Raw genomic sequence first — 14,475 nt, forward strand, 5'->3', positions numbered from 1 at the left:
TTTACAAGCAAAATAGAACAGTTAATGACAGCGGTTCTTCTCTGCGCCACAAAAAGAAACGATTAATGTTGATAGATGCTTATTCTGACTCGTTAGACACCCACATGTGCGTCTTCTGCACTCTTTGCTTTGATTTTGTGCCATCCCATATAAATCCCAAAACGGTGGAATTCACAGCTCAGTACGACATCTGACAATTCCCGCATACTGTTCCTCCAGCAGGACAGCACATGAATGACAATGGTGCTTTCTTGGTTGATTGATTTTCTTTGCCTCCAAAAAACACTCCCCTGTTTAGATTCGGTTTATAGCTCCTATTCCTTCTTTTCGCCAAATCTCTTTTTGATGAAATTTTCCTTTTCCTTTTTCACTGTCCCGTTTTGGAGCTGTCGTTGCCATCAAGCAATAGTTGGGTAGATTTAACACAATAAAAAATGCTCCCTCCCCTACAATGTCCCTCCGTGGCTCAACCCACCATGAATGGTTAAGTTTTTGACGGCTAAAATCGACTGAACTCCCGTCGCTTTTTGGAAAACTAAAAATCCAATTAACCCAACTCGTAAAAATGACACCAGCTATCCCGCCGACCGCCACACCTGTCTGTCTGCATTTTATGGTGGGAGAGTTTGGAGGTGAAGAGTAGGAGCACACACCACCCCAACGCCATTAGTGCTGCTCAGCTGACCGAATGTTTCGCGATGATCGCTCCTTTATCGCTCTCCTCGCTCATCGTCACCTCAAATGGTTTTAAATCTTACGTCAAACCGGCCGAACGGACAGAGAGGCCGAACAAGAAACGTTTTCGCGAACCACACGGCGATTGTCTCGTCCTGGTCACGCGATCGGTGGGTGGGTGGGTGTGTTGGAGTGCGTGGCTCACTCATTCGTCTTTCGGAAAGGTTCGTCGCTGGGCTTTTAAATAGTCTCTTTTAGCTTGTGCGAACGTACTTCCTCCTCCTTAACGCGTCCGTGCTCTGTCTCTCTCTCCGCTTTCAAGGGCGTCCCGAGCTTTCTTCTAACCAGATCTTTCTTTCTCTTTCTCTCTCTCTCTCTCTCTTTCTCTATTTTCTTTTGCTTCTCTGTTTAACCTTCGGTTGCGGTGTATTATCGTCTTCATTTTTTTGGTGCGCCTTTTTCACTGTCAACATTTTCACCATCATCATCAAACTAAAACACAAAACAAACCGGATTAAACGCAATAACATTCGCGGGCGCAATCAAAATGAAAAAACGATCAAAATCAATCAATTCAAATCGGTTAAAATAATCGACCTCACTTTTGAACAAAACAAACGACCGAGAACCAATAAATGGAATTCTCAAAACGACCATAAAATCAACCAACCGATCAACTACAACAACCTCCACCATCTTTTCTCTCATTCGTCATCTCAACATATCAACATCAATCATTCGCACAGTCAAGTCGTTACTATCAGCTGTTTGAGGTAGGAAGCAGTGTTTGTTTGACTACAGCATACTCTCCCGCCATATCCACTCCGTCGTTGATGATCAATTTAAAAAAAAACAACATTAAACATAGAATTTCCATGCAATGCTCCATTCCAACGTCTTCAGCTATCCGTTAGAATGAATTTGTGTACAGTAAACGTAAACATAGGTAGTTGATGTTGCGTAGTTTTTCTCCCTTAGTGTACAAATGGTAACAGATTAGGCCTGAGTGTTGATTTTAATGGTTACAATTAGTGTTAAACTTTGTTCCTTTTTAGAGCCCCTTACCTTGTTTTATAAAAAAGTTTAAATTTTACTCCCTAAACTTTTATGTTTTCTATGTAAATAAACTGTACAATCTCTTGCTTTGTAAATAAACTGCTCCTTCCAATAGAAGCTTTTCCTCGTGCAAGGCTTTACCGGCACAGTTGATCCTCCTTTTTTCCCCAACCTAACGGTACCCAGCTCTAGCTCATGAGGGGTTGTAACTCAATCATTCTCCCTACCCCACCCCACGTCCCGAAACGTCATCTTCGCGAATGACGCCGCGATCGTGCGGCGTTGTTCCAATGCACCCCCAACGGCCTTGGATCCTAACGGGCCAAACCGCCGCCGAGCCAAGCCGCTATAAAAACACACCGAAAAAAAAGAAACGCGTTCAATGGCTTCCTGCCGGCTGCTCTGGGGGATTGGTGGAAGGGGAAGGAAGGGGAAACAACCACACACACACACCACCGGTAGACATTCCCGGGCCACGTTGTTCCTACCCTGTGTAGGGTGTGCTGTTGGTGGTGTTCCGATCGTTCGATCGTGGCGTTTCGATGGATGATCTGTCATGGCTTGTTTTGCAAGCAAGCATGCGAGCAAAAAAAGGCACACAAAGAAACGTAACGTCATGAAAACGGAGCATCATCATCTCATTTGATATGCGATGCTCGACTCAAGACATAAAATACACACACACACACGCGAACGCGCACCCGTTTAACTGCCTCCTGCGACCGTTCGATCGAAGCTTCAATCGATCGCGGTACACAAAGCTATACAAGAACGCGATGTCGCACATGGATGACTATCGGATAAAGCTTCATGCTGCGTATTTGTGCTACGTTCTAGAACAAGTTCTAGCCAATCCGATTGACCACATATGTTTGATTATTTTAATTGAAACATAAATTTCGCTCCGCTTTATTATCCGCTTTCGATTGAACAATATTTCACAACTGTTTTACATACAATTGTGTGTGGTTAATTGAAAAGCACCCCCTGCAGCTCAACACACGGAAGTGAACGAACCGCATAACGCAACGCAAATCAATAAATCGTATGAAGAAGCAAGCACGGTCAATTTCCAGTTTCCAATTTAGCTGGTAGAAAACTGAACAGCAACCCCATCGGCCAGGTGTTTATGACGTACCCGGGGAGACTGCCCGCAGCAACCACACCAAGGAATGGCATATGATAAATGTACTGCAATTTATCATAAAGAACAAAACAAAAATCAATAACATACATGCATGCAGTCCACTGGCGCATACCTGCTATCTGCACTGCATACATCTTCTCTAGAAATGCAATTGTTGCTTTGCGTGATTATTGCTGCCGATGGAAAGGAAATAAAACGACGGCTCAATATGTGCCCGTATCCTGATTGATCTCTTCCTGGTGTTTTAGTTACAAGATTGAAAAATAACTTCGGCGCCTTTTAATTACACTATTTTCAAGCAAAAAGGCAAGGAGCAAGGGTAAACGATGGTGGTACAGGATGATGGGCACATAACACACACACACACACACACACAGATCAATCTCTCTCGGACGAGATTGACGTACACGACTCTCTGCGGTTGTGTCGCACGAAACTCCGGAAACGGACGTTTTATTCAAACGATGCGCGCGAATGCAACAAAGCAGCGCCCAGAAAGACTTAAAGCCACGAACCGCAATTTGCAAACCCAAACACCCTCAACAAAAAACCCCCTTGCGATCGTGATCTTCGCTCAGTAAAGAAGCAACCCTTCTTTGGGGGATTTGGTATGAAGGTTAAAAAAAACGTAAATTGTTTATTGCTGGGAACAGAACAGAATCGAGCGATATAAAGTTAACGGAGTGTGAACGCTGCTTATTGCGTGACGTCAATGGGGTGTACACGGGGTGTGTAGTACAAAGGTAAGGCTTTATGCGGTTGTGCCTCTGTCGCCAGCGCGCGTTCACTTTCATTTCAAGCGGGAGGAATTGTGCTACCTGTTGCTTAAAAATGTTAGAACGAAATTTACAAACAACAAAGCAAAAAAGCAAGACCACACAAACCGATTGCGGAAGCGTACAGTATGTTGTTACCCCCTTAGCAACGCACATTCCGAACGCGTTTTCGTGTGTGCGCAAGAAGATGATCCTCCTGTTGCGCCTACTACCCTACCCTTCATGCGCGCGAATTTATTTGTACACTGCCGGAAGAAACGCTGCGCCTGCGCGGCCAACGACACAGTGAGCGGATGTTTTTTTGTTGTTGCTTCCTCGCCTACTCAGCCTAAGGTGCGCTTTAGTTGACACACACGCACTGTTCGTTGTTGGGTGTGTGTCTGTCAGCGTGGTACAGCTCATCTTTCTGCCACGGTGCAACACACCAAACCGCTTGTGTCTTGTGTGGCGTACCGGGACGCATTTGCATTCAAACGACTTTCTTCCTACCCACCACACCTCTTCGCGCACACGCACACACACGATCGTTTTGCAAGTTTAATTACACTTTGGGCGGGACACGACACGGCGATCATCGAAAGATGCGCGCGCGCCTTCCCTTCACGAACGAGCAGAATTCGAATTCGAAGCGGGTTGTTGGCGTCGCTGTTGTTCTGTGACCTGCTTGCTGGACATTGACCAAGGAAAGAACGTCGTCGTCGCATTCCACCGTTCTTGGCTTGTAGTATTTATTGATGCTAGCGCACGATCGCGCGCGCGCTGGTGGTAGAAGGTGTTCCGAGCTGCTGCTGTCGCCTCGGTGTCTAATGGTTGTTGCGAGGCGCTTCTTACCCCCGTGTATGTGCTTGTTTCGTGTCTCACAAAACCAAATCACACCAGTGTCTCTTTCCGGAACGAACCTCGCTGCTTTGTACGCATAATTGATAGTGTAAACCTTCTCCCGTCCTCCCCGTTCGTTTCATTTGTACACGTTAGTGTTGATTTTCAATGTGACTGTTTCTACTTAAACCGTTTATTCCTTGCTTGCTATTTTTATAAAATATTTTTTCCCCTCATTCCCTTGTAATGTACAACGCCTAACGCTATTAAGTATGAAGCACAACAACACACCAAAACGAAACATGTGTACTAAAACGACCCTCTTCCTTCCTCACAGATCGAGAAACCTGTCACGGATGGTCTATCTCATCGCACACGCGATCAGTGGGAAATCGATAGAACGTCCCTCAAGTTTGTGCGCAAGCTCGGCTCGGGACAGTTCGGCGACGTGTGGGAAGGACTCTGGAACAACACCACCCCGGTTGCCATCAAGACACTCAAATCAGGTAAGGAAAGGAGCATTGAAAAGGCTTTCCTGTCAAATACCTAACCCATTCTTCGCCCTCTCTCTCTCTCTCTCTCTCTCTCTCTCTCTCTCTCTCTCTCTCTCTCTCTCTCTCTCTCTCTCTCTCTCTCTCTCAGGCACGATGGATCCGAAGGATTTCCTTGCCGAGGCACAGATCATGAAGAAGCTGCGGCACGTCAAGCTGATCCAGCTGTACGCCGTTTGCACGCTGGAGGAACCGATCTACATCATCACAGAGCTCATGAAGCACGGCTCATTGCTAGACTATCTGCAGGGTAAGTGTGTGTGTGTGTGCTCACACTCCTGCTTTTTGTTTGCTAATCATTAATTTTTCTTTTTCCTCTCACAAAAACGACACACAGGTAAGGGCAGATCGCTGAAGCTGCCCCAGCTCATCGATATGGCGGCCCAGATTGCGGCCGGCATGGCGTACCTCGAGTCCCAGAACTACATCCATCGTGACTTGGCCGCACGTAACGTGCTGGTCGGTGATAACAATATCGTCAAGATTGCCGATTTCGGATTAGCTAGGTAAGTTTAGGGAAAGGAGACTACCAAAAAGAGAAAGTATTTGCTTACTAATATCTCGTCAATTTTGCAGATTAATCAAAGAAGATGAATACGAGGCACGGGTCGGTGCCCGGTTCCCGATCAAGTGGACCGCTCCGGAAGCGGCCAACTACAGCAAGTTCTCGATCAAATCCGACGTGTGGAGCTTCGGCATCCTGCTCACGGAGCTGGTCACGTACGGCAGAATACCGTATCCGGGTAAGTGCTCTTTGGGTTTCTTTTTTGTCATTAAATGCCTATGCTAATGTATGTACCCTTCTTCATTCACCCTTCTTCAGGCATGACAAACGCGGAAGTGCTGACACAGGTCGAGCACGGGTACCGCATGCCGCAGCCGCAGAACTGCAACACCCCGCTGTACGAGATTATGCTCGAGTGCTGGAACAAGGACCCGATGAGGCGACCCACGTTCGAGACGCTCCAGTGGAAGCTGGAAGATTTCTTCACCATGGACCCAAGTGAATACAAGGAGGCCGCACCCTTCTGATAAATGTCCGGCCGTGCCACCGATCCCTCAACGTCGCTACCGTCGCCGGGAGCGCAAACCTCGTCATCATCATCATTAACAGCAGCAGCAGCAGCAGCAGCAGCAGCAGTGATTGCAGCCCGGAACTAACAACCGGTATCTCTGCGCCTTCCCTCCGGGTTTAGTTTTCTTTCTTCTTCTGCCCAATTCCCCCTGCCAACCGGACCGTGGCTCTTCTTCCGCTTCCCCGTTCATCTACATTGTACACCCGAGTCCGGGTCGGGTCGTTTGTTTTAATTGAGACGCAGAGACGCTGCGAACTACATCACTCATATGCGGTGGGGCTCCGGAGAGCGGAATGGTGGGGGCAATGCAGCAACTATTCGGCTATTTATTTAGGTTTCTACGATGCATTCACACACACATTCACAAAGTCACCGCTGCTTAGCTCTCATATATACATATACTGTAATATGTAATATGGCGTATTAAAAAAAAACTAGGTTTACTACGAGAGCGGGAAGACGACAAACAAACAAAAAAACTGTGTCACAGGCGCGCACAACCCGGGGTGTGGGACAATTCAAGATAAAACGGGAAAAAGCAAAAAAGCGGTTTGAGTCAGGGAGGGAGTTTAGTGTTTTGCCAATGTTCAAGTCCCCCCCCCCGAATCGATTAGCTAAAAAAACAAAAACAAAAGGGAAGGACGCAACCCTTCCCCGGACTGAACGTGGAAGCGTATTTAGTGAACGTTAGAGAGAGATATATATGCCAATCGTGCACGGTCAATCAGTAGTAGTGTGATTTATTAGCGCAAAAAAAAGCGGAAAGGAAGCGAACACCGTGCGGCACCGTGCGGCGTCTGTCACAGGGGTTTTTGTGGTATTTTGTGTTAATTTTTGCCCCCCTTTCCTTAACACCCACCCGTTGGTGTGCACATAGATGATTTTTCTATTAATTCTGCTTTATTTCGCGTTTATGATAGTTTATGCTCGCGTTTTGTTGCTCTCCACGTACGTCCACTACTTTACATTACAGTTCGCGAATGTAAGTGAATGCTTTATGTGTGCTATGCTGACTTCGGATCGCAGTTCAATAGTAGCTTGAAGTTCACAGTACTACTCTGTGTATGAGATGTCCCCCTTTGGGAGGATTGTTTGTTTTTGGTGAAGGAATCGGCGCGCTTGTTTCTTTTGCAAATCGTTTGCTTACTCTGCTTTTACTCTGTGCCGTGGACGCTCTGTGCTATTTTGCTGTACGTTTTTGCTTGACCTTCGTCCACAGGCGTGCAGTGTTAGCTTAATTGAACAACATCAGTTCGTGTAGGTTCTACCTTGTGTATGCTGCTTTTACTGAGTTTTGTTTTGTTTTTTTAAATGCACATTAATACGATTGCTCTAATTGTTACTCCTCGGGCAGCTGCTTCATGCGGGTGTGTGCGTGTTTTAAAGCGTTAGAGCAGCTTCAACGTCTCTATTTGTCTAAACACTTACTAACACGAGCCTGTCGTATCATTCCTGTCCTGAAGCTTTACATCGTAACGCGGGAGGAAAAGAGCAAGCTTAGCGTTAACGAGAGAACGATGGGTTAGAGGGAGAAAGCAGAGAACCAGCAACGACAATGTGGTACTGAATATTTGTTTGTTTGTTTCTTTTAAACTGTAGCCATGTTTGCTGATAATTTAAAACGCTTCTCTTTCTTTCCTTTTTCCAATTTTGTGTCTTGTTTAAGTTACTAAACGAAAATAGCGCGCGCGCGCGTGGGGAACGAACACAACGAGATTAGAGACACGTGATGTGGATGAAACAATCAAAAGTCAATCAATCTCCTAATTCACTCGCGTTCATCAGAAGAGTTCGGAGTTCGGATGGGGGAGGAGGGTGGGTAAGCAAAAGGAAGCAACAGTGGAATGCGGGTGCATTTATGTTTAAGCAAACTCTCTCGGTACGTGTTAATTAATCGTTTCTCAGTATCATCAGCGGTAGCAGAGTTTAGTGGTTAGTGGTAGTTTCCTCCGTTTGCTTCACCACCATCCCATTACTCATTTAAAAAAAAAAATGGAACTTTATACGACGAAAACACACACAAGTATATAATGTAAGTGTAAATATGTTACGATCGATGCTTTTACTACTATTTTTTCGAATGAAGATCACTCTTTTTCATATTTTCCCCTGCTCTCGTACACATACCCCCTGTTAGTGACCCCAGTAGCCGATATCGGTATTCATGTACGTGTTTTTTTTTTATTTCAATCTTTAATCTTGAATTCAGTTTGTCCCTGATACAAAGTTCTTAACGGATATAGGGATGTGACGTGTGTTGGCATGCTAGTAAAATGAATGATCTTCAATTGGTTTTGCGCGCCAAGAAGCAGGAAGAAGAGAGAGAGGAGACAGGAAACATAATAAAGCAAATTTCACTTGATATGATGATGAAACCTATTTACAAATGCTATTTGTAATGGAAAATTAAACGAAAAAAAACCTGACCCCTTCACAATAAATCACATACAAAGACATTGGGACGAATGCAAGGACACACTCAACGTAAACAGAAATACAAATGATATTAATATAACAAAAAAAACAGTGAGCCCATATTGCAACCTTCACTAAAGGAGAAAAATGCATCACAATTTCGTAATTGTGTGTGTGTTTGTTTTGTGCAAATATATATAAATATATCGAAAGACGCGTGAGAAAAGAGAGAACAAAAGCCCAATTGTATGTTTTCCGTAGGGTTGATCGAGTGATCGTTTTGAGCAAGTGATCCGGTGTAGTAGGGAGAACGCGGGGACAAACTTCGACAAACTTTTTCAACACACACTCTGAACAATGCTGAAGTCGCCCCACCCTGTATAAAGCTTTGCAAAGTTTCATCTTCTATAGCATATATACGCAATATACATACATACATGCATACATACACATATATTTCTCTCTCTCCAAAAGCACTAGGCTCTCATTAGTAGGCGGTAAAAGGAGCAGCAGCAGCAGCAGCCAGCACCATCATACACATTCACGCGTTCTTTTTTAAATGTGAAGGCAAGCAGAGAGCAGCGCGTGTCGAATATAATACACTATGGATAGGATTTTCTCTGTTTTTTTTTTTGGTATAAGTGTAAATGTGTGTTGATGAAACGGGCAAACAAATATGCAAGTAGCTGAGTTGAAGCAAAGGCTCGGCATAATTATAGCGATAAGTGAAACGGAAAAAAATGGAAAACTATTATCTTTTGACACCAGACAAAACCGGGGGAGAAGGGATAATAGAGACATCATACGAAACAGAACAAACGAAAACAAACGTGTACTGCAGCAGGATGATAAGAAGGATAATGACATGCGGGTGGCCGATGGGGAGATAGTTGAAGGTTTCCATAGTCTTCTCCCTCTCCATCGGCGTCACTCGCGATTCAAGTGCGACGCAGAAAACTGAAATAAAATATAGAACTATATGAATATTATGCGTTTTGCGGTCTGTTTGCTATCGCTTCCGATTTTAGTTTTTTGACAATTTGTTCGAATACTTGTTGTTGTATTACGATATAAAAACAAATTTAAATCAATTTCATTATACAATCCGTTTAAATTGAGCAACAATTGCACAATTTACATGATTTTGTAACGGTTTTTCTGCTTTTTGAATCAATCAGCTGATTTGTACAGTGCACAGACATACGGCACACCGTCTAGAAGAGAGCTCAATCCGTGCGCATAAACAGAGCCGCTCGCGAGCGATGACAGCTGAACCAAAATACAATGCACAACAAAGACAGCATTAGCAACACTCGCCATAACCCCACGCGAAAGAAAGAGATAGGCCAACAAGTCGGCTAGCAAGAAAAAAGCTAACAACTCTGTCTGTCGCTGTGCCTGGCCGCAAAACTTCCCTCCCCGTCAATCCCTTAATATCTTTATTATCACCGTAATTAGCGCATTCGTGCGGTGGTGCTGCTGTTTGCTCTGATAGTGGATTGCGCCAGACGAGCACCACACCTATCAGTCGGCTTTAGTTGTGCAATATCCGTGGACAGACGTGCCGCAAGTTAGATGATTTGCTAAGGAGGCGAGCGAGTGAGCGAGCGAGTGTGTGTGGGCCCACCAAACTCCTAAACTAAGGTGACCGGCGGTCGCCGAGGAGAAGACAGGCAATGGCCAAGAGTAGAAACTTTGTGTTTGTGCTGGTGTGGTTCGCCCTGCTGATCAGTGCCGGCATACATCTCTTCTCCAAGGGGTTCCTGCTGACCCGGGTCGCCCAGACGAACGTGAGCAGCTGCATCAACTACGACCAGTATCGGTGCGAAAGTGATGGCAAAAATGGTTCCACCCAGAAGGTAACCCCCGGTCACTGGGCGCTCGTTCCCCTTCGTAGTTCGATTTTGCTAATTCCTTTTTCCCCCCTTTGCACGCACAGAGTGAATGTGCCGGCGCGGAGAAGGCGTCCTCGATACTGCGTGACGTCGACATTGCGGCCGGCATTTGCTTTCCACCGAAGGCACGCGTCATCCTGCTCGTAATCGATGCGCTGCGGTACGACTTTGGCCTGTACAATCCGGACAATCCGCAGCCGGCACCGTACGAAAACAAGCTTCCGATTATGACGGAACTGCTGCGAAAGCATCCGGATCATAGTAGGCGGTTGAAGTTTGTGGCAGATCCACCAACTACCACAATGCAGCGGTTGAAGGGCATCACGACCGGGAGTTTGCCCACCTTCATCGACATTGGTTCCAACTTTGCGTCGCCCGAAATCAACGAGGACAATCTGATCGATCAGGTGGTGCGTGCGAATCGCACCAGTGTGTTCCTGGGGGACAGTACGTGGACGGAGCTGTTCCCGCACCGGTTTACCCGGGAGTACGCGTACCCGAGCTTTAACATCTACGATCTCGACACGGTGGACAGTGCGATCGAGCGGCAGTTGCCGCGGGAGATGGCCCGCGGGGATTGGGATCTGATTGTGGCTCACTTTCTCGGCGTGGACCATTGCGGGCATCGGTACGGGCCGGTGCACGATGAGATGGGGAGGAAGTTGGGCGAAATGAACGACGTTATCCGGAACATTACCGAGCAGATGGCGGACGGTACGACGCTGCTCGTGATCGGTGACCACGGTATGACGCAAACCGGTGACCATGGCGGTGAGACGGAGAATGAGGTGGAATCGCTGCTGTTCGCTTACTCGAAGGGAAGTCCACTGCTGCCTCGGGCGTACGATGGACACGCGGACACGATGCAACAGATCGATCTCGTGCCGACGCTTGCCACCCTGCTGGGCGTACCGGTGCCGTACTCGAACCTCGGACAGATCATGTTCCAGCTGCTGCCCGACAAGCGCGTTGACAGCTTCCTGCGCTACCAGCTGGCACTGGTGCATCTGTGGCAGAACGCGCGTCAGGTGCAGAACTACTACCAGCAGTACGGTGAACCACACCCGATCGCCGACTCAACCGGCCCGCTCGAACCGGACCAGGAGCAGGAGCTGGACGACGCGGAAAACCTGTTCCTCATGCTAACGCAGCGCGTGAACAGCGTCTACACGGAGGCCGCCTTCCAGAGCTTCTCGGGCGATTTGCGTCACTATTTGCGCGGCATTCTGGACGGTTACCGGCGCATCTGGGTCAAGTTCGATCCGCAACTCATCTCGCACGGACTGCTCATCACCTTTCTCGGTTGTTTCTCGATGGCGATCTTAATTGTGCATTCATCCGCGCACCAGCTAGTGGCCATGTTTACCGAGGGCAACAACAGCTCGTACGCCTTTTTGCTGGTGGTGTTTGCCGCCCAAACCGGGTACGCTTGCCATGAGCTTTTTGGGCTGAGTTCGGCCCAGCACGGTGTGATTCTGTTCGGATCGGTATCGAGTGTACTGCTGCTAGCTCTACTCGCCATACGCCACTGGGCGTCCATCTCGGAGAACATGGCAAGTTGGAAACGATCCTCCAACCTACTGACGCGCGTCTCGTTCGTCTTCACCACGTGCGTTTTCTTCGCCAACAGCTTCATCGTGCAGGAACAGAAAATCCTTTCCTATGTGCTGATGGGCTTCTTCCTGACTGCACTCTACCAACTGCACCGCCTAGGTGGACGGTTCGCCCTCCCCCGTATGCGCTGGGCGGCGGTGCGTAAATCAACGCTTGCGAAGCTGGTTGCGCTTACCCTGTTCGCGCTGGTGATGATACGCCTGTCCGGTGGGTACTTCCGCTGCCGGGAGGAGCAAGCGAACTGTACGGATCATCTCGTGAAAGCCCCCAGCGCAACCTCACCCACGGAAGGGCAACGAAGGCGTGGAACGAGCGCCGACATCGGGCTACTGCCATGCGTTGCCCTCGTCCTGTACATCGTTTGCAGCCGCATGTACCTGAAAGCGTGCGGCAATCTGACCGGCACGAGCGTGAACGTGCTGCTGGCCCGGTACGGCCCAACCGTGGCCGTCGTGTGCACCTGTGCGCATTTTACCGTGTCGAAATCGGGCGTCCAAAATGGTGTGCCGCAGCTGCACGTCGACGCGCTAGCTTGGGTCGTGTACGCGCTGTTGCTGGTGCAGGTGGGTGTGCTGGTTGGCTCGCCGCTCCTCCTGTACGTCCTGCCTAAGCGCACCGACGTGCTGAACGTCCTGTACGGTGGTGAGCGGAGCAATCTGGCGCCCAAAATCTATCGCCAGCTGAAGGAAAACTTTCGCGGTCGGTCGGCCAACGATGTCAGCCCGGCGGAAATACCGATCGTGTGCGGTCTTGGGACGGTCTATTCGTCCGTGTTCGTTGCGGCCGGTGCACTGCTCACCATCACGCTAGCGCTGCTGCTCGGCTCCCACGGCACGATGGGACTAATCATCGTGAACTGCGTGGCCGTTGCGTACGGCATTATCGCCTCCATCCTGCAGTACGAACAGTCGCACACCAGTTTGGCCGGATGCATTCAACCCACCTTCCCGACGCTCCTCACCTGGGTCATACTGCAGCAGTACGGGTTCTTTGCGACCGCTCACCAGCCCACCCTGTCGCAGATCGACTGGAATGCGGCGTTCGTGGGGCGGACGTACCACTTCGACGGCAGTAACCTCCTGTCCGGTACGCTCGTCCTGCTCAACACGTTCTCCGTGACGTTTCTGCTGTCGGTGCTGTTTCCGCTGCTCGTGTTTGTGCCTTTCTGTGTGTACACCATGTGGCCAACGCTGGCACAGCGACCGATCACCAGCGCTCCCAGGACACCGCTGGGAGCGCCGAACGCTTCGACCACGACGCCGACCGTTCGCGGCGGAAAGGGGGAGACGAGCAATACGCTGAGGAAAACGACGGCCGACGGTGGCAGTGTCGAGTATCGGAGCGTTACCGTGCACAAGGCGGAAGAGACGGGCGAAGTGTCGGCGGCCGATTTTGACATCACCAAGGGGGAGCTGAATCTGTACGAGAATGAGAAGCTGTTCATCGGCACCGTGTTCAAGACGGGCTGTCAGTTGATTCTGCTGCAGTCGCTGAGGGTAAGTTGCTTAAAGAACCCCTAAAAGGAGAGCAAATTAACACACCTTTCTTCTCGTTGTTTTCCGTAGATATTCTGTGCCATGTTTGCCTGCACGCTGCACTGTCGCCATCTGATGGTGTGGAAGATCTTTGCCCCCCGGTTCATCTACGAAGGTATCGCCAGCTACGTCATGTTTGTTGGGGTGGTGCTGGGTTTCCTGCTGCTGCTACGGGTGCATCGTTCCGTCAGTGGGCTTATAACGGCCATCAACAAGAGCCGATAGGACCGGGGACATGTAGGCAGCGAGGGTAAGTTAGGGTAGCGCCTTTTGCATTTCTTTCCCCTGGAGGTAGGATCTCCTTTCCATCATCCTCCACGACGACCATCACCACCTGCTCTAGTCTTGTGTTCAGTATCTCAGCCTTCCGTAATGCTCGTCGCTGTAGTAAGGGAGAACCGGTCCCCGTAATGTATGGTATTGTATCTCACTGACCATAACAGGATTTCTTGAGACACCATTGTTAGATAAGGTTTTGTTTTTTTTAGTAGAAACTAGTAATGAATTTGACCGACAGTTTGCTGTACTGTGTGGAAGGAGGTGAGTGAAGTTTTCACCCCAGCACGTCCGGCAGTTGTGTGTTATTGGAGTTAGTGTTTTTTTATGTTTTTTTCGTTGTTAACTTTTGCATTTGCACAAATACAGCCTTCGATTGATAGAATTAATTCTAATTGTTCTCGGTGTTTCATGTGGTTGAAAGCCGCTCTTCGTTTCGTAATGATAAATATCACACACTGACAGCTAGAGGGCGCTAGCAGCAGCGGCAAGCGTTTCGCTCTTGAGAGGAAACGCTTCATGTGCTTTGGGTTCAATTTTCAAAGTTTTTAATATTTTACATAATTTTCGCAATTATTTGAATAATAAGCTATTATCTTAAAACGAAGTAAGTAGAAAAACATGGTAAAGAAATATTGTG

At 48.1% G+C, this 14,475-nt stretch overlaps 2 protein-coding genes across 7 annotated transcripts in view; both read left to right on the top strand.

Annotated features, from left to right (window-relative positions):
- LOC120898750 (tyrosine-protein kinase Src42A) overlaps positions 1 to 9,504 on the top strand; it is an 89,723-nt gene extending 80,219 nt beyond the window's left edge. For all 6 annotated transcript variants that reach the window (XM_040305075.1, XM_040305065.1, XM_040305054.1 and 3 more), the window contains 5 exons: positions 4,811 to 4,979; positions 5,116 to 5,274; positions 5,362 to 5,530; positions 5,601 to 5,767; positions 5,848 to 9,504. In XM_040305075.1, the coding sequence (XP_040161009.1) occupies positions 4,811 to 4,979; positions 5,116 to 5,274; positions 5,362 to 5,530; positions 5,601 to 5,767; positions 5,848 to 6,056 (873 nt within the window). In that variant the 3' untranslated portion in view covers positions 6,057 to 9,504. The remainder of the gene's footprint in view (positions 1 to 4,810; positions 4,980 to 5,115; positions 5,275 to 5,361; positions 5,531 to 5,600; positions 5,768 to 5,847) is intronic.
- A 378-nt stretch (positions 9,505 to 9,882) lies between these two features.
- On the top strand, positions 9,883 to 14,230 carry LOC120895090 (GPI ethanolamine phosphate transferase 3). The gene is made up of 3 exons (XM_040298117.1): positions 9,883 to 10,374; positions 10,455 to 13,520; positions 13,590 to 14,230. The coding sequence occupies exons 1-3, from the start codon at positions 10,192 to 10,194 to the stop codon at positions 13,782 to 13,784; spliced, it is 3,444 nt and encodes a 1,147-aa protein (XP_040154051.1). The 5' UTR covers positions 9,883 to 10,191; the 3' UTR covers positions 13,785 to 14,230.
- The last annotated feature ends 245 nt before the right edge of the window (positions 14,231 to 14,475 follow it).

Source organism: Anopheles arabiensis, chromosome 2 (assembly GCF_016920715.1).
Source record: "Anopheles arabiensis isolate DONGOLA chromosome 2, AaraD3, whole genome shotgun sequence".
NCBI classification, from domain to species: Eukaryota; Metazoa; Arthropoda; class Insecta; order Diptera; family Culicidae; genus Anopheles; species Anopheles arabiensis.